We start from the raw sequence: 20,980 nt of genomic DNA, 5'->3' as shown, positions 1-20,980 counted from the left end.
CAGCCAATTTAATACCTTAAGAGATTTCTAAACAAAATTGGTATAAATTCCCTTTGAAAATATCAATTAAAAATAATCTATAAATAACAGAGACAATTACATGTGGTTATCAATAAAATTTTTAAATGCTCTGAGCTCGGTGCCACCAATGACAAGATCACATGATAGGTTTTTAAAAACGGCATAATTACGAAAACTGTAAAACCAGACTATTTCAGAAAATCATAGTCTACTTACTATTTGTACGTCTCAGAGCGGATGTATTCAAAAACATGGGACACACCAAGCTGGAATTGGTCAGCAATGGGGGTAACCCAGGGGTTGTTCTCTGCTTTGAATATCTGCTTCTGACCAGTTAAATCCAAGTTTCCTAAAAAGAAGGAGGGGGGAAAAAAAAGGTGAAGGTCATCCAACCAACAGAAATCGAATCTAAGAAGTAATTCCTGCTCAGTAATCATAGCACAACCTCAAGCATTTTTTGAGTCATTTAATTTCTTTTAAAAAGTTTTACCAAAAGTCATCACTGATATACATGCCATGTCAGTGATTGTACACTGGCCCAAGAAATTAAGAAGGAAGGAAGGAAGGAAGGGAGGGAGGAAGGGAGGTAGGGAGGGAGGGAGGGAGGGAGGGAGGGAGGAGAGAGGGAGTAGAGGAAAGATGTAAGAAGTAAACTTGGAATTCTTGCAAATGAAGCATTTGCTTCATTTTTCCAAGTATCTGCTACAGAAATAACAATGGCCCTCCAAGACAGAGAGAACCATTAATAGCAGAACCTCCCCAAACTCCATCTTGACAGTGTGCATCACCATTTGTCCAATCTGATCTAAACCTGACCCACGTGGAACCTGGAAAAACGGTACAGATGAACCGGTTTGCAGGGCAGAAATAGACAACGATGTAGAGAACAAACGTACGGACACCAAGGCGGGAAAGTGGCGGGGGGGTGGTGGTGGTGTGATGAATTGGGAGATTGGGATTGACGTGTATACACTGATATGTATAAAATAGATAACTAATAAGAACCTGCTGTATAAAAAAATAAATAAAATTAAATTCAAAAAAAAAATAAAATAAACCTGAACCAATCACCACCACTTTTCATCAAAGCAGGACATGAGTGAAGAAAGATAAGAATACTGCCCAGGTAGAACGATTATCGCCTCATTCGGGTACTATAAACACACCTCAGAATCAGCACTAAATGAGTCTCATCAACATGGTGAGGGTAAAAACACACACGCGTACAGCCCTTACCAGTTGACAAATTACCTGTAAAAAGCATTTCCTCCTTTGATTCTCCAACAATCCCTAAGGTCAGTAATTGACATCGCTTTATAGACAAAGAAATGGAAACTTGGGGGGAAATTAAGTAATATGTCCAAGATCAGAAAATGTCAGAGTGGGGACTGGAATCTAAGGCTTCTGACTCCAAATCTCTTCTTTTTCCTACAATGCTTGGTGAAGCTATCAGGTTACATGTCAACCTAGATCAACCAAGGATGAGTTAATGAAGGCAGCCAGCATCTGGGTACCACCTGTTGCTGGACAGATCAGTCGACTCTCTCTATATGTTTTTCTGTTTGGTATATTTAAACGTGGAAAAGGCAGCGTGAGAAAGAGCTTCCTAGAACCTGCTTGCCTAAGAAAGTCACAGGGACAGATGTGACACAGCAGAGCTGTATGTGCTTTACTTGGCAAACTCACCAAAATCCTTTCCCTAAAAGTCCTACGGAGGAAGTCCATTTGCAGACCCATGGGCTACAGTCCAAGGCTTTTTGAGCAAAGACACCAAGCAATTTATACTTCCCAGGACACAACCAAAGTGCCGTATCTGTCCTGTTCTCAGGCTCTACGGCCAATATTGTCGTAAGTGATAACTTCAGGATAAGGAAAACATATTCTAGGATGCAAGCATCGCACAAAGCCCATCAACTTCCTAGCTAATCCGAGCTTTGGGAACGAAAAGAAAATGTTTACCAGGATGATGTAGCATTTCTTAAAACAAAGAATCGATACCTTGAATCCGTCTTCTTTTTGTTATACAGGCGGAACTTGTTTTATCACGCTTCACTTTACTGTGGTTCGCAGATACTGCATTTTGTATAAAGCGAAGGTTTGTGGCAACCCGATGTCCAACAAGCCTGCCGGTATCATTTTTCCAACATCATTTGCTTACTTTGTGTCTCTGTGTCACATTTTGGTAATTCTTGCAATATCCTCTTCATTATTATTATATATGTTATAGTGATCTGTGGTCAGTGATCTTTGATGTTACTACTACAAGTCACTGAAGGCTCAGATGATGGGTAGCAATTCTTAGCAATAAATTATTTTTTAATTAAAGTATGTACATTGTTACTTTAGATATAACGCTATTGCACATTTAACAGACTACAGTATAGTGTAAACATAATTTTTATATATACTGGGAAACCAACAAACTCGTGTGAACGCCTTTATTGTGATATTTGCTTTATTGCGGTGGTCTGAAATCCAAACTACAATATCTCCGAGGTGTAACTTGCAACTATTCAGAATAATGGAGAAAGAAAAGACCAATATAAAAGTGATTACCATTTCATAAAATGCTTTTAAAGATAGCAGATATTACTAAATATTAAGAGCAAGTAATTCATCGTGATCTTTCCAAAGCTACTTAGAATCTGCTGGTGTTAAGTACAAAAATAAGCAGATACATTTCTCTCCAAGATTATCAATATTGTCAGTTTCCTCATCTTAATGGTTAAACATCATTAGTCAGATATTAAATCACTTGAGAAATTAATGAGCTTTATTCTCTCAACCATGAGTCAGAAAATTGCGTGGGGTAAATGGAAATCCAAACATCGCACATATTCGGTTTAGCTGAGTATCCTACCAGGATGTAACCTTGTTGGCAATGGACTGCCATTTATATATTTTGTTTTTATCTTTACTTGGAGAAAGGAAGGGGTTTTCAGCTTCCCGAGAATCAAACTGATCGCTTGGTTAAATTTCACTATAATTCTCATTTCCTCTATACTCTATGATCTGTCGTCCATATCATTCTCTCATTACTTCTTGTCCTATTTCCACATTTCCTAAAAATGAATGTAATAGAAATTCCTGGAAAAAGTCTTCTATTTAAAAACAAGTCTGTATTTCTGAAGTGTCCTGTTTTAAACACAGAGTGTGTTATAATGCCCACTATTCTTAGGAAGCATGGTCATTGAGGAAATGGCTGAGCTACCAGGTGACAGTAACCACGGGGTAAGCAATTCACGAAAAAGTTGGAGGCGGAGGCGCTAGAGGTAAAAGCATGTCTCTTAAAACATTCACCTTGTAGACAACCTGCGCTTACACAGTATCATCTTCCAGCCTCCAGGCCCTGCCCACTGACATCAGCATGGAATCAACTACGAAAAGGAATAATATATGAGACCTTTGGAAAAAAGATATGTTTTCAAAAAAAAAAAAAAGCCCTGGAAAGCATATCCAATTCCTAAGCAAAGGGGATCTCCCTGATAAAGGCGGTTCTGCTCTAAATATCTTTCCTCTTCATCCCCCACCAAATTGGTTATTCTAATGAAAAATCCGGTCTGAATTTCCAGTAGGTAGAGTGGTATCTGTTGAACAAGCTTCCAGGACTCCCTGTCATTCACATATTACCACGAATTTACTCAACTGGGTTGTTTTCCTTTTAACCTCTGGTTCAGATAGGTATCACAGGAATATATATATATATATTTTAACTCCGGGGAAGAAGGGTGGGAAGGGGAGGGTAGGTGGCTATGTTTGGAGCACAGAGGATTTCTCAGCACGCTGTATTTTCAGGGCTCTGGGTCAATATGAGAGCAACATGGACCAGGGAAAGGGTCTAGGAAGGACCTCAAAGACGAGCCTGAGCTATTTCAGGTTTGCCTGGGAACAGTGAGAAGAAGACGACCCTCTCTTCTTTCCCAGGCTGCATCACCAGCTTCCTCCCATCCAGGTGCAAGGTTTGCCCACTACTCCGAAAGTACAGACGTTATGAGCAGGTTTTAATGGATTATCCTTGAGATTGACACACAGGTGCAGAGACGAAGAGCCTGCATGCTCTTACCAACAGCCCACAAACCCACGCTGGAACGCACACGGCCTCTTGCTCACTCAGTAACAGCCTCTGACTAAGCCGGCAGGCTTGTTAGCGGTCATCCTCTGAGAATAACACGCTCAACTTCGATGCTCCCCGCTTGCCACACGTGCAGGACAGACCTGGGGGAACAGTGTCAAGAAAGGTCAGCTATGTTCCCTGGGCCGTCTCGTCTGAAGCCTCTAACCCCCCGGAGATCTGTCAATGCCTAGCAACGTCTCTATTTCAGCACCGTCCATGGAGACAGCAGAGGCAGAGGGGAAGGCTAGTGACGGCTGCTAACTGGAGCACGCAGCAAACGCAGGATGGGAGCTGGACGCGTTCCCTTCGGGGCAAAGGGGTCTTCAACTGATGTCTGGAAGTTGGGGTACACGCAAAGGACCAGAGGCTCTTCACGAGCAATGTCATTTCTATCACTTCCACCTCATCTGTACATCCCAGCTGAGGGAGGGGAGGGTGGAGAGAGGAGTTACCCTCCCCTCCCCCATTTATTTATTTTATTATCAAACAACCCTAAGCCAGAGTTAGCATCAGACAGACTTCAGATACACAGGTGCTTCACAGAATACCAGAACTGGGAAGCCTAACAGAAAAGAACGATGGCGGGGGCAGGAAGCAAACAGTAGCTTTGTGGTTGATGTGTGCATTTTTTTTTTTTTTTTTTTTAAACAAAGCACCATGAAACCCATGCTTAAGGCCCACGGCACACCTTAAAGCAGGCAACTATTACAGATGGCAGAGCTGGAAACCGCACAAGCCAAACCCAGCGCCAACCCTTCCTAGCTACAAGCAGGCTCGGGGGGACAGGATGTGCGGATTTTGTTTCCTGAGTTCATGTCACTGGTGGAGGACACAGTACCTGCTTCTGTGCAGCCGGGGCCCCGCCAGCCGGCTCTGTGTCTATGGCTCTCTCACCTCGCTCTGAAGGCTGGTAATTTCAGAAGAGGGCTAAGATAACGCGTGGAGCTCGGCCATCATCCCGTGGGAAAAGCTGACACCTGTCCCCGCGATGGGCTCAGCAACAAGTTACTCTGGCCTCAGCTGAGCCCCTCCGTCAGCTGTCCGAGGTGGGTTCCCTTTCCGGTAATAACATGCAGGAAGCATCTCAGCCCGTCAGTCAGGCTGCAGGAGCCCTAACTTGCCGCACGCTTCGCTTCGCTGGCTCTAGTTAGGAGCCCTCGCCCACCTCCTTGATTAGAAGCCTGAACGGGCGCTCTGGTGCCGTTCTAACAAGGATCAGACGGCAGGATTAAGCACTGTGACAAAGAGGATCTAATAAGCTAGAAAGCGGAGCATCCGCGGACACGCTGGCTGACTCCCCGACACAGATTCCCTCCACTCCCTCTCCAGTGGGGAGGCCCGGGCCACACGGGGAGCCAGCCTGAGCCGTGATTAGTGGTGACCCTCTGGCCGGCGCTGCCCTGAAGATCATTTGTCACTCAGAGGCTGCTTCTGCAATTGCAAATTGGATTTTCCATTTTATTACCTGCAAAAGGACCATGTATGCTTCTTTCAAGAGCCTCAAGTACGGCTGCTTTGCCGTGCAACTGTTATTTTGTAAAGGCTACAATTGTGCAAAACTGTCATTCTCCTCGCTAGTTATACGTGTGATGGGACGCAACAGGCATTGTGGCCCCATTAAGAAGCAGGCACTGGTTTTCACGTATGGAAATTGGTTGTTTTCATAATCACACTGATGATAAGAATTCTTTCCGAGTACTCAAAACCCGGAACCATGCGGCCAGTAACATCATGTATCGGATATTAAGCAATTGAGGCGATCTGGGCAAATTTTTCACGTCATCAAAGCATCGTTCCCTCCCTCCCTAATTCCAAAATACCACAGAACACTTTTTAAATTAACTCACCCTAAAACCCAGGCTCTCTCACTCAGGAAAATCTAAGGCTATAGTCTAACAAGGTAAAACTAGCAAACCATGGTTGATTGGGTAGTCTATCATCAGTATACTGGATTTGCCCAAACCCAAGTAATTGATTCACTGTGGAAGGGGTCTAGATGGGACATTATGACAGCTGAAAGATCACCTCTGCTCTGCAGTGAATCCATACACAGAAGCTAACCACTAATGACTCCAACGCAAAATAAAAGCTACTTCTAGGGCCGCTCCAGATACAAAGAGATATCCTGCACGTAAACCTCTAAGATTTTACTACTATGGAAGAGGCTACCAATTATAGAAGCGCGTGGTTATAGATGACAGCTGGAGATGCAAGGTTTCCACCTTTTTCACTTCTTTAGCAACATACTTCACTGAATGGAAAATGATCATAAAGCTTATAAAACGATGTTCATATTGTAATAATAAATGTTTGCTGTAATAAAACACTGGAAACAACCAGAATGTTCACCCACAGGTGAGAAGCAGAATAATGTATGCTACAGCCACCCAACGAAATGTTTCCAGTTATTAAAATGAATGACGTAGACTTGTATGCTTTGACCTAGAAAGAGATCTACACTCTAATTCTTAAAAATTCAGGGTGTACTAAGTTTGCTACGATTTCATTATTGAAAAATTACAGAAGAAAGAAATCCCATATTATGTATATGAGGAAATGTTTACGTGAAAAAAAGAGAAGAGTAGGATACGTATCAAATTGTTAATACTGGTTTCCTCAAAGAGGGGAACGCAAGGTGGGAAAGGGATTTGAACCAGCAGGATAAAGGGTAAACTGTTAATTTTCTTTTTCGAGAATTCCATGGGATTACAAGTACGGATTATTTTTATAATTAAATAAGAATAAGGTGCATGGAAGGGAAATCATCAGAAACAATTCAAAATACATGATGGGCGCTAATTAGTACAAAGGCAGTGGCTTTTATTTAAAACAGCACCATCCTACTGCAGGGAGCAGCACGCTTTATAGATGACGATCTGTTAAACCCTAACTGGATGGAGAAGGGGGGGTCTGAGGCTGCTTCTTTTTCTGTGCATCATCGATGCAATCAAAGCAAGCTGGGATGTCTCATGACAGCTCTCAAATTTATTCTGCGGGGAATTCGAGGCCACACTGTCATTCTGGCAATTGTGTGCTTAGCCTTCTGGCGACACGTTTCTGAAACACGCATTTTGTTCACTTAATACATACAACGCGTCGCTGCTGTGTGAAACATACTAAAACTGTTACTCTTCTGATCTCGTCGAGGGAAGAGCACAATTTAAATGAAAAAGATTTTTTGGGGGGAAAGCCAAACACCCTGCCAAATGGCTCCGACGAAAGTGGCATCTGATTTATGTGTGTCGGTGTGAATGAGTCCAGAAGCCCTTCTAACCCGTGAAGAAAAGTATCATTTTACAGTTTCCCCCTTGGTGCCCTTCTTGGCCATTTGATATCTGTGTTCCAGGATAAGATGGAACAGAAGGGTCTCTCAGTCACGTGTAAATAGGATTACCCAGCAACAGAGCAGTGGGCCTCCCCAGTGCACACCACTATTGCTGCTCTACCCTGCAAGTCCCTTTCCATGGCTGCGCCATAAGTAATTCGCGTTGTAAACCTGGCATTTGCATAGGGTTTCCCCATCATTCTTCTAAATGTGGGAGGTAATCTCATTTTTGCTTGCCAGATTTCCTTGTTATTGTTGATGTAACGTCAGGCAGTACAGACAAAAGCCCAGTGGATCTGGCCAGAAGACCTGGCTCCAGACGCCAAGTACCATTCACTGGCTTTGTGACCAAAGGACTTCAGGGAAATCCTTGTGTTTTCTGAGCTTCAGTTTTCTCATCTGCCAAGTGGGGATAATAGTACAGATTGATAGGATTGTGGACAGGGGCCCAAAAGTGGACAAAATGGTTCTCTACATTGGAAAGCACGACATAAATATAAAATACTCTTTTCAAAAAAAATAAATTAAAAAAAATAAATAAATAAAATAAAATACTCTTTTCATGATTATGTTAAATGAAATCTCCAAAGGAGAGAAAAACGTATACTGGAAAAGAGTTTCCCTAAAACAGAGGTTCCCTCAGGGGATTCATAATCTCCTGAAATGGAATGCAAAATAAATCTACATTTGCATGGTGGCACTCTTCCGAAGAGAGGGCCCCCAAGTTCATAAGCTTCTCAGAGGTCTGTGATCAAAAGCAGGGCCAAGATAAAATTTAGGAGGCCTGATTTCATTTCCTAGAAGACTGAAGATTTCTAAATGGTGGCAGTCTGCAGCACCCCGCAGGGGTGTCCTCCTAAACCTCATCGTCCTTCCATTCAAGTTCCCCAGGTCAAGGACAACCTTCTGACTGCCTGGGAAGTTGGAAATGTCAGCACCGAGGGAGCCCCAGTTACCCTGGAGACTCCCCAGGAGACGTCCCAGTATAATACAACATAAACTAAAATAAACGGATGTTCAAAGAGTAAGTTCCAGCAATCACAACTTCTCATAGGATCAATAACAGTATCACACCCTTTGGTAATCCGTTTCAAGTACAGACGTGTGAGAATTCCCTAGGGAAATTGTATACCAACAGGTATCCTCCAAGCTCGTATTGTTAAGTCTCATTTTATGAAGAGCCACATTATGTGAGTGGGAGAAAGAACTGATCTCAAAACAAGTCAGCACATATGTGAAATCTAGAAAAATGGTACAGATGAACTTATTCGCAGAGCAGAAATAAGAGACACAGACGTAGAGAACAAACTTATGGATACCAAGGGGGGAAGAGGGGATAGGATGAATTGGGAGATTGGGATTGACATATATACACTATTGATGCTATGTATAAAATAGATAACTCATGAGAACCTACTGTATAGCACAGGGACCTCTACTCAATGCTCTGTAGTGACCGAAATGGGAAGGAAATCTAAAAAAAGAGTGGATATATGTATACGTATAACTGATTCACTTTGCTGTACAGCAGAAACTAACACAACATTGTAAAGCAACTCTACTCCAATAAAAATTAATTTAAAAAAATTAAAAGAAGTCAGCACATTTGGCTTCAACTCTTAGGTCTCTCATTAACTAGTTATATACCCTTGAACAAGTCACTGAAGCACTCCTGACCTTGGCTTCCTGATCTTTGAAATAATGGTATCAGAACTGATAAGTTCTAAGATCTCTTCCCAGTGTAAAACTCAGTTAGCTTTTTTAAAAATAAATCTATTTATTTAATTTATTTATTTATGGCTGTGCTGGGTCTTCGTTGCTACATGCAGACTTTCTCTAGTTATGGCGAGCGGGGGCTACTCTTCCTTGTGATGCATGGGCTTCTCATTGCGGTGGCTTCTCTTGTTGCGGAGCACGGGCTCTAGGCGCACAGGCTTCAGTAGTTGTGGCACGCAGGCTCAGTAGTTGTGGTTCGCGGGCTCTAAAGCGCAGGCTCAGTAGTTGTGGCGCATGGGCTTAGTTGCTCCACGGCATGTGGGATCTTCCCAGACCAGGGCTTGAACCCATCTCCCCTGCACTGGCAGGCAGATTCTTAAACACTGCGCCACCAGGGAAGTCCCACGATTAAATTTTTAAAAAAAAATTCTGCAAGATTCAGAAAATATTTGTATTTATATGAAATGATGTGATATTGTGATAATCATTTATGATATATGTAAGTCAAATCATTATGCTGTACATCTTATACAGTGCTGTATGTCAGTTATATCTCAAAAAAGTTAGAAAAAAAGAAAAAATGAAGGTATCACAAACCAGTCTTCACCATAGCTATTTTTTTTTTTTTTTTTTTGCGGTACGCAGGCCTCTCACTGCTGTGGCCTCTCCCGTTGTGGAGCACAGGGTCCGGACATGCAGGCTCAGCGGCCATGGCTCACGGGCCCAGCCGCTCCGTGGCATGTGGGATCTTCCCGGACCGGGGCACGAACCCGTGTCCCCTGCATCGGCAGGCGGACTCTCAACCACTGCGCCACCAGGGAAGCCCTCACCATAGCTATTTAAGTTGAACGAATACAGGATATCCTCCATAATGATAAAACATTATTTCCACTCATTTAGCACTTACTTCACATTCGATCTCAGGTCTCTTCCACAATTCCCTCCTAGCAAGATTTAATGTGAAGTTTTTCTGAATTGTCTTGCGATACTACAGACAAAAGCAATTCGTTGTTCTCTTCCTAGAAGGCCTTCTAGCGCTTCTCAATCCCTACAGCCCTAGGTGCCCAGGATCACCATGACACCCATGTTGCCCAGAAGGCTTGTTCCACGGCACACATGAGAAGAGTTCCAATACCCTTTCAAGAAAACTTGTAGAGTCAGTGTGAGGTGAAGGGCAGGCAATATGGGAAGAGTAAAACTTTGAAATCAACCTTAGCATCTAAGAGACAAGTTCTAAGACAGCACCTACCATCAACGTTTCTGAGTACGAAAGCGTAGGCCAAGACAAAGGCTAGGAGATGTCGACTGATGTCTTACTCACAGTTCATAAAGCATTCTTCCAGCAAACTTGACACACACTCAAAAGGACTAAGTCCTAGAGGTGCTTTGGGGAATGCACGCTTTCCCTTACCGTTGAGAGTACAAACTGGCACCTCTTTTCTGAAAGATGACTGGGCAATATACAGTAAGAGCTAAAACAAAGCTCATACTGTTTGGCCCAGTAATTCCACCCTTGCAATAAATTTATGCTAAGGATACAATCACAGACATTCATAGTGATTTACGAATACAAACTTTCACTTCTGCTGCTGTGTTCCTCCAGAACACCTGGAAACAACTCAAATGGCTAAGGGGTTGGTTAATAAATTATGAGACACTCAGAATGGTATCATAGGTAGTCATATGGTTAAAAATGTTTTCAAATAAAATTTAATGACGCGGGGTAATGGTCATGACATAATATTGAAGGTGGAAATGCAGACTATAAAACCCACATAGTACAATATGATCATATGTTTTTTTAAAAAGTATATACATATGCATAGGAAAAAGACTAGAAGAACACACACATTGTATATATACACACATAAATAGAGAAAAGACTAGAAGGAAATAAAATTTTAACAGTGGTTATTTCTGGAAGGTAGGATCATGAAAGTCACCCTTTACTGTGTTTCCCATATATTCTAAAGCAGTGACTCTCAAACTTGAATGGGCATCAATATTTCCTGGAGGCCTTGGGAAAACCTCCAGAGTTTTTGATTTAGGAGGACCTAGATGAGACCCGAAGTTTACACTTCTAACAAGTTCTTAGGGTATGATGATGTCTGGTCCAGGGACCACACTTAGAAAAGTCCCTGTTTATCTGTAACAATAAAAAAGCATTTAAGCAATTAAATGTTTTTAAAAGTTTAAATAAAACAGCCCTGCGCCTTCCCTGGTGGTCCAGTGGTTAAGACTTGGCACTCCCAATGCAGGGGGCACAGGTTTGATCCCTGGTCGGGGAACTAAGATTCCGCATGCCACACGGCACAGCCAAAAAAAAAAAAACACAAAAAGGTAAAAAAAACAAATAAAGCAGCCCCCAAATAGTAAATCTATTTAGAGTACTGACAAAGAAATCTGAATTTTCAGATACTATTACCAGTTCTATTAAGGATGTAAAAAAAAAAACCTCCATGAGTAGTGAATGCTTACTATTATTACCATCTTCATCACCAGAATGGTAATAGCTATTAACTGCTGAGCATGTATTATGCACCAGGTGTTGCTTCAAGAGCCCTGCATATATTATTTCAAGGAGTCACAACACTTGTGCATGGAAAAGTATCACTATTATCTCACTTAAAAAAGAAGAAACAACTAACATTCAGGGAGGTTGAGTCCCACGTTCAAGGTTGCATGAGTGTAAATGGCAGAGCTGGGAGTCAAAGACCAGCTTACCTGACTCTTTCAAAGCTCTTGGTTTTCTGTGTACAGGACACTGAAAACATTTTCCTCTTCCGGCAAGAAGGCACTGAGGTATTGTTGGAAGAGTCAAGCATCTGACATGGTTTAAAGAACACTGGGGAAGCGTAAACAAAATATATCCCTTACCTCTCTCACAGGGCCCAGAATCCTTTCATCAGAAGCATGATCTAGAACCACTACCGTTACCTCTAGAAATTCTCTTTCTAAATTAAAATACCCTGGTGGAGTAATGTGTTAGGGTGATACACTTTCATCAGTATGACAGGGTGAATATTTTTAACAGGCTGTATGAATACAAGGCATGCACTTCCTTATTCAAGAGTCAAAACACAAAGTCAAGGGATTCTTTTTTTTGTTGCTTCAATTGATACCTTAGAGTATAGTAAAGAGATTCAGTTATACATGTATCTACTCTTTTTTATCTTTTTTTTTTTTGCGGTACGCGGGCCTCTCACTGTTGTGGCCTCTCCCATTGCGGAGCACAGCCTCCGGACGCGCAGGCTCAGCGGCCATGGCTCACGGGCCCAGCCGCTCCGCAGCACGTGGGATCTTCCCGGACCGGGGCACGAACCCGCGTCCCCTGCATCGGCAGGCGGACTCTCAACCACCGTGCCACCAGGGAAGCCCTATCTACTCTTTTTTAGATTCTATTCCCATATAGGTCATTACAGAGTACTGTGTAGAGTTCCCTGTGCTATACAGCAGGTCCTTGTTAGTTACCTATTATATGTATAGTAGTGTGTATATGTCAATTCCAATCTCCCAATTTATCCCTCCCCTCTCCCTTTCCCTCCCGGTAACCATAAGTTTATTTTCTACATCTGTGACTCTATTTCTGTTTTGTAAATAGGTTCATTTGTACCATTTTTTTAGATTCCACATATAAGCGATATCGTGTATTTCTTTTTTAAAAAGAATAAAATCTCGTGTAATTATGCATTGAACAAATCATTGTTTTTAAAATAATAACATTTCATTAAGTCAGAATTGTTCAGGAAAATCACTATGAGAACTGAAATTATCCTGGGGAAATTTTGATCAGAGAAGAGGCCGAATAGGTTTGAATCTGGGTGGGGCATCCCAGGCAAGGCAGTAGGAGCAGATTAAAGGCGGTGCGCGCCAGGGCCGGGGTCTGGATGTCGGTATATTTCAATTGATCTTTATTATCTGAAATGGAAACGTCTATAGATTGCAGAGAAGCAGCCATGACTCATCTTTTACAACTGTCAGGGCTGATTCAAAGCACTTCTGAGTGTCTCACGTGTCTCCAATGGTTTCAAAACGCTGCCTTCTGGGGAAGGTGGGTAGGGGTGGGAGGGAAGGAGATTATACCCCCTTCACTCCCATCCCCCGCCACCCCCCGGACACCACCATAACTGCACCAAGTGAAGACACAGGCCGACGCGGCCAGCTGAGCTGAGACGCCTCCCTTTTCACCCAACATCTGGAACTGTACTTGGAGATTCCGTGTGTACAAATACGCTAACTAACATTCTGACACAAAGAATCTGACCTCGATCTAGACGCACATACAACTGGAGAGCCCATTAAGGGAAGTTTGCAGGGCATGCGGGGTTTGTGGAGATGAAGTCTTAAACATATCCAGATTTGTAACACATGTTAATTTCCAAATTATGTAAAAAGTGGAAATGACTTCTTAGATAACTTGGCAGGAGATTAAAGGTCAAATAAAGGCAGATTCAATCAGTACAGATATGATCACATAGTCTTAATAATAATCATCTTAATAACCTTCCCAAACGGCAACAACTTAGCTTTTTAATGCTTAACCTCAAAAACAGTTGCTTAAAAAGCAAAGCAATTTTTCAGCCAATAGGACTAATGCTGAAGTTTAAATGTCATTGTAATACATTCCTAGGCACTCGCTCATATGGAATTAGGAAACAAAATTAACTTTATTTTTTATTTATATATAAATACCCTCGAATCCAATTTTATTGAAGGTTAAGTAAGGGATCAACCTACTACACAGAACCTAAACTTACGTTATATGTAAAAACGGCTTGTTTCGGCTTTGCTTCTCACTCTAGAGCTTATATTTTTATTACTTCGGTGCCATGTGTTACACTCTCAGCGGAGGCTGGATATGGTAAGAGTACAGATATTGTGCCATATAAAATATGTACTAAGATAATTAAGAATTTTGAGTGACACAAATGCTAAGTCTACATGAATAAAACTGCAACAATTGTAACTTAATTTCCAGTGAATTCAAAATTATTCATGCTAAAAAAAAAGAAGCCAAATGTGTTTTGGGTTACATATTAACAATCCACTTTAATGCATTTTGAGGAAACTTACTTTCCCTTAAGTTTAACAACTACAGCTCAGAAGTAAGATGCAACGGAAGGAAAATCACAACTGTGTGAAAACAGTACTTCCATGTGTGTAAATACACACATACACGTGCATGCACTTATTCATCTACTTCAGGACTTAAGAAATATGATAAAAGCAAAAACTACGTATTATAGCAGAAAAGACGTAGTAGAAAATAAAGCAGAAAAAAACGGATGTTTCTACTTTTATAACTATTTACTTTTTTTCAGTATAAGTGATAAAAGGCAAATAAGTAGCCCAAACTACTATAAACAAGAGTACTATCTAGTCTAGTATTAGTCCATAGCCAAGCCCAGGCCACAGACGTAAACTAGTATGTTTAAAAACTTCAACATTAAGCTTTAAGAAAAACCAAAGCAAAATAACTATATAACTCAAGGGATAGAAGTCTACCACACCTCCCAAGGATCTACTTAGACAATTTACAAGTCTTCATGTGTGAAAAAGCATTAACTATAAATAACAGTGAGAAAACGGAGTTTTTCCACAATTTGGGATTTGGGTGAGGACGATTACATCATGAATTGGTTTCCAGTATTTTTGGAAAGCCAACTGTCTTGGGTTAAAAATATGAAATACTGTCACAGTTAAACAATAAAAAAGGAAAGGACGTACTATAATACTCTGACTCAAGGGAAAAAAACAATCCACGAATACAAAATCACTTCCAACATGTGAAGTTGTTTCAGAGACTCAACTTATTTACAAAAAAATAGAGCTCATATTAGCCAACCCAGGAATTGGCACTTCTAAACAACTCCTCTGATTGCTACTGATTTACGCAGTGTTACCAATCCCAAGATTCCAGGTGGCTGTCAAATTTCAGAGTAGCCTGATATTCCTTATTATTATCATAATAACTTACCAGAAAAAAAGTGAAATAGAATTAATGTATTTTCAAAGGCAAGAGTTGCTTTAAAGACTAAATGACACCCTTATGGAGTAAACGAATTTATATGTGACTTTTTATACATTACACTTATTTTATTTAATGTTCATGATTTGGAGATCTAAAGAAATGTTCACAAGGGTAAAATAGTTTTGTTTGGTCATAATTTGACGTCAGCATATAAGAACAAATGGTGTCCTATTGCTTAATCAAGAGCCAGGTCCCCCTAGCTGACAACGTAAATGTGAAACACTAAATGGTGACATATAGCATAAACATACTAGGCTCACATAATGGTCAGAACCGTGGCCTCATTTTTCAAACGACTGTACTTTAAAAACAGTATCATGCAAAATCATTTACAGGACATCTAGATGCACCTCCCATCAGTTTGTGACTTACTTGCAATGATCCAAACATACTATGGCCTTTCTTGCTTCCGCATCTACCTAAATGCCCTCTCCCCTGTGCTTCCTGATAAAATGTAACGCATTCAATGTCACCTCTTCAGAGAAGCCTGCCCGGATTTCTCCACTGAAAGTCGATCCCTGTGACTTTTGACTAACTCAGCACCTATTTGTTTGTTCCACAGTACTTATTACATTTTATAATTATTTCCTTTGCTGTGCTTTTTTTCCTGTGGTCTGTTTCTCCAACTCCATTGTAAGCTCCATGGACACAGGGGCCATTAACAGTCTTGATCTGAGTAATGCCTGGCACCAGTTCAAACGCCCATTCTTGAAGTCCTTTCCAAGCTCCTCCTGTAGACCTGACTGCTGTGTCTATACTTGCATTCTATAACCAAACTGGAATTAGAACCAAATTGCTTCCATCTCAGCATCCCTCATTAAATAAGATGGGAATTTCGTCTTGCTCATTTGTCTTTCTCAGGTATCTTGTACACTGTACAGGATAGGGGTGTCCTTCTCAACGAGGATGAGATTTGATCCCTTTAAGGGTCTCTATCGTATGACCTAAAGAAAAAGGGCTTTAAAAACAACTGAACACTTGTTTGCCTACATCTCCTCCAGCTCCCACCACAGATACTGATATGTCTCCCTTTGCTTCCTCATGTGACAGTAATGACCCACACATTAAAGGTGTGAGTGAGCTGGGCATGGAACCAGCTGCCCGGGAGGGGAGAGAGCGAAGGCTGAAAGCAGTGCAGCAAGCATGAACAGGCAGGTTGAACTGGCAGACTGTTAGTGTTTACTTTCAGGATGCACTGTTCAAGTTCACCCTAACAGAAAAAGAAAGCAAAAATGTTTGGCTTAAGTGATAAACTAATAACTTAAAATGCAGAAAATGCTTTTTTTGCATGTACGGACCACAGACCAGCCTAGATGCTTTATGCATATGATCTCAAAGGAACCTGCAAACTGGGAAGGTGCCTGACAGTTAAGGGAAATGACGTTCAGAGAGGATTCCTCCCTTTCCCAAAGGCCACAGAGCCAGCAAACGGTAGTGTTGGGATTCAAACCAAGGTCTGCTCCTTCCTACTTGCCACGGTCAACGATAAGAAAGGACCGGTCTGTCTGCCCATTCTCTTTCCTTCTCCCAATTCTTCCCCATTCTTCATCCCTCCTCTCCCTTCCCTTTTACAGAAAAAAGAACAGTGACAATGGCAAATGTACTTTGACGCGTGTTGGGATCAGGGCGACCGGCTGACGATGCCTAAAAGAGCACATAACCACGATAATAATACAAAACATATAGTTTCTCTTATAAAATATCTTGCACACACACCTCCAGATAGCAAACTGGCTTTTAGAAGTTATTTTATACATTACTGCATTAGTTTGCTGGGGCTGCCATAATCAAATACCACAGACTAGGCGGCTTGCACGACAGAAACTGATTTTCTCCCAGTTCTAGAAGCTGGACGTCTAAGATCAAGGCATCAGCAGATCTGTTTTCTCCTGAGGCCTCTCTCGTTGGCTTGTAGACGGCCACCTTCTCACTGTGTCCTCACATGGTCTTTCCTCCTTGGTGTGCAACCCTGGTGTCTCTCTGTGTCCAAATTTCCTCTTCTTATAAGGACACCAGTCAAATTAGATTAGGGCCCCTTAGGAGGGGCCCTAATCACCTCTTTAAAGGCCCTATCTCAAAACAAAGTCACACTCTAAGGTGCTGGGTGTTAAGGCTTCAAAAGATGAATTTTTAGGGGGGACCGAATTCAGCCCAAAGCAGCCACTATCTTCATTTTCTTAATAGTCGAGTAACTGGAATAGCACAAAGTCTGCCCTACATATCTGGTTCTGATTAATCATAAATTAAACATGTACAGAAGGGCCAAATAGACAAAATTACAGACAACAGAGGTTAAAGGAAATTCAGCTCCCTCGAGAGCACATTACTTTTATGTAACTCAAACTACTATATACTTATATATAATATTATACGACTTATTGTATTCATTGACATAATTTGAGTTAGGGGAATAAAGCGCATGGCAGTCTGACTCTATCATTCTTCTTTGCGCTTTCCACTACGGGTACCACTTTGGTAGATCAGAAAGAGAAGGAGATAATCAGACAGAAAGGTTACATTTCTCTTTAGTTATACAATATCCCGTATTCTTTCATCCTTTAAATAGTTTCTCAAAAACGCTGGTGTCACTTTAAATCTTCAAACTGTGTATACTCTTTAAGGAAGGGCCTCTCCTTTGTTAGGGCTCAGTCTTCAGGGGGCTCCATGTTGGCACCAAATTACACACCATAGAACAAAGAGCACCTCCCTTCGGTTCAAGGGCACCGAGAAGCAGGGGTTCCGATGGCAGCTTTCAGATGCCTTTTTTTTTTTTTTCTGCGGTACGCGGGCCTCTCATTGTTGTGGCCTCTCCCGTTGCAGAGCACAGGTTCCGGACATGCAGGCTCAGCGGCCATGGCTCACGGACCCAGCCGCTCCACAGCACGTGGGATCCTCCCGGACCAGGGCACAAACCCGTGTCCCCTGTATCGGCAGGCGGACTCCCAACCACTGCGCCACCAGGGAAGCCCTTCAGATGCTTTTTGATGACAAATGATAATATTAAGCTCCTACTCAAAGGCAGCCTACAATAATTCTACATTCCCTGATATTAAAATCCTGTAAGGGAACATAAAGCTAGCCTCATACCACCATGTACCCCCCTCTGATTAAAGCACTCTTCTGTGACAACCAGCCTCAAAGAAGCAAAGGTGGCAGATGTCAGGGCTAAAGCAGAATGGAAGAGAGACAAACCTGAAAAAAAGATGGACACAGGAGGGTGGAGACACAGTGCTGGAGGGCGCAGGTGCACAAGGCAGAATAAGATGCACCAAAAGGAAGCAGAAATTTGATCTGCTGTTCTCCCATCACGGTACATCTGCCTTATCGGCCTTAGATTTTATAAATTTATTTATCTTTTATTTTTTATTTATTTTTGGCTGCACTGGGTCTTCATTGCTGCGTGTGGACTTTCTCTAGTTGCGGCGAGCAGGGCTTACTCTTCGTTGCAGTGCGTGGGCTTATTGTGGTGGCTTCTCTTGTTGTGGAGCATGGGCTCTAGGTTCACAGGCTTCAGTAGTTGTGGTTCGCTGGCTCCATAGTTGTGGCTCGCGGGCTCTAGAGTGCAGGCTCAGAAGTTGTGGCATGCGGGCTCAGTAGTTGTGGCTCACAGGCTCAGCAGTTGTGGTTTGCGAGCTCAGCAGTTGTGGCTTGCAGGCTCTAGAACGCAGGCTCAGTAGTTGTGGCACACTGGCTTAGCTGCTCTGTGGCATGTGGGATCTTCCCGGACCAGGGCTCGAACCCGTGTCCCCTGCATTGGCAGGCAGATTCTTGGTCACTGCACCACCAGGGAAGCCCCGGGCTTAGATTTTAAAAGTACTTACTCCTAAAGTAACTGTTGAGACATCCAGCTAAACAGGATGGAATGGAAGCATTTCCATGTACTCCCCTTCCTTAAAATCCACTGGGAGAAGGGAGAGAATGATTTCTTAAGTGAAACATACCCATCTCATATCACAAACTCTGATGAAGGGTAGCTGAATTCAGGGAAATTTAACCCCAAAAGAGGGGAACACTGGTAGTTGACACAGAGCTCCTTAGAACTTAAGTGTGATAACAGATGTTTCTAACAGTCCTAAAAGCCCCATCAAGTGAGCCTTCGTTGAAGTGCTAATATCTAAGTGTGAGGGTTTGCTGGGAGCAAAGGGGGAGCAGTGAGTATCCCCAGAGAAACTCGTTCCACAGCAAACGACAAGAGGAGCTGAAGGGCGAACACCTTTACTATGTGAGCGAGGACGTGAGAAGAATGAGGGAGAGGATGCACTGAGGCCACATCAGCCCCCAGAGAGCCTCTAATTCCACTGCTGGACCTGAATGGGGAAGACCTGAAAAGGGAGAGGGATCTTGCTTAAGCAAATACATAGCTCAAATGAGAAATCGAGCTGTTGCTAGATAATTCATATCATGGGAACAATAAAAATGAATGATATATGCAACAATATGGATAAATCTCATAACATAATGGCAAGTGAAAGAAGCCAGAATACATACTGAATAACTCTCCTTATACAAAATTCAAAATCAGCGAAACTAAGTAATAACACTGGAAGTACAGACACCGGTTATCTTGGGGGCAGAAAGCCTAGGGATTGATTGGAAGGAGGGCTAAGGGGGAACGCTGACTCTGGTGGTCTTCTATTCCCTGACCTGTGAGTTTTTGCAGGGTGATAATTCACTGAGCTATAAGTCTATGTTGTATGAACTTTTATCTTTGTGTGTTATGCTTTTTAGAGAGAGAGAGAGAGAGAGAGAGGGAGGGAGAGAGAAAATAAATAAGCAATCCTATAGGCATCTTAGCAGAAAAAAGTAATCACCCAGTAAGTGGAAAAATCAGGCTGGCCTCTGATGTCTCTCTAGCAACATTCAATGTCAACAGACAATGTCTACAAAGTTCTCGTAAAAGGAAAGGTTACTCAAGACTTTTACACCCAGACAAATTATCTATCAAACAAGAAAGAGCAGACATTCTCAAGAAGGCAAGAACTCAGGACATAAAGAGGCTTTTAGAAAAACAGCTACTTGACAATTAAATCCAGGTAATTAAGCAAAAACCAAAAAGCCAGCAATCTACTTTGAAAAATATAGTTACTGGGAGTTCCCTGGTGGCATAGTGGTTAGGATTCTGGGCTTTCACTGCCGTGGCCTGGGTTCAATCCCTGGTCAGGAAATTGAAATCCTGCAAGGTGCACAGCACGGCCAAAAAACAAAACAAACAAAAATATATAGTTACATATATTCATATATAAAATATATATATGATGTATATAATGTATATCTGTGTATAAAACACCTCGCTGCTGCCCATAATTTTAATTTTTACTTAGAGTGATCTTTTAGGAATTAATACCTTAAATTTCTTTGTCTCAAATAGTAAAACTTTCGTAATTTCTTCACCTGATTTTCTTTTCTTAGATTCAAATAAAAGTTAACACTTTAAAAAATATTATGTTCTTTACTTATGAATATAATTTCCTTTCTACTTCCTGACCCACTCTTCTGTCTGTATCAGAGACATATCTTGAATGATAGTCACTGAACCATAATAATTGTTATTTCAAGTTGGTGAGGTTTTGAGTGAATTTTTGATCTTTCTAAATGTTTCAGTTAAGATAATGAACATAAATTACTGTATAAAAGCAACACAGTATTTTTTTTTCCAAAGTGAATTAGTTGGGGCCAGAAAAAGTAGACCCTTCCTTTTGTTCACCAACCTCCTTACCCCACCAAAAAAAAAAAACCTGCAAAATTTAATGTACCTAAAGCACAGACCTCATTC

At 41.7% G+C, this 20,980-nt stretch overlaps 1 protein-coding gene across 11 annotated transcripts in view; it reads right to left on the bottom strand.

Annotated features, from left to right (window-relative positions):
* Positions 1-20,980, bottom strand: part of RSU1 (Ras suppressor protein 1) — a 198,485-nt gene that overhangs the window by 91,275 nt on the left and 86,230 nt on the right. For 10 of the 11 annotated variants that reach the window (XM_032622307.1, XM_032622317.1, XM_032622312.1 and 7 more), the window contains one exon: positions 238-370. The exons of the other annotated variant lie outside the window; for it this stretch is intronic. In XM_032622307.1, the coding sequence (XP_032478198.1) occupies positions 238-370 (133 nt within the window). The remainder of the gene's footprint in view (positions 1-237; positions 371-20,980) is intronic. 11 annotated transcript variants of the gene reach the window in all.

This window comes from Phocoena sinus, chromosome 2, assembly GCF_008692025.1.
Source record: "Phocoena sinus isolate mPhoSin1 chromosome 2, mPhoSin1.pri, whole genome shotgun sequence".
NCBI classification, from domain to species: Eukaryota; Metazoa; Chordata; class Mammalia; order Artiodactyla; family Phocoenidae; genus Phocoena; species Phocoena sinus.
The sequence above is the reverse complement of the archived record's forward strand: the minus strand, read 5'-3'. Positions and strand labels throughout refer to the sequence as shown.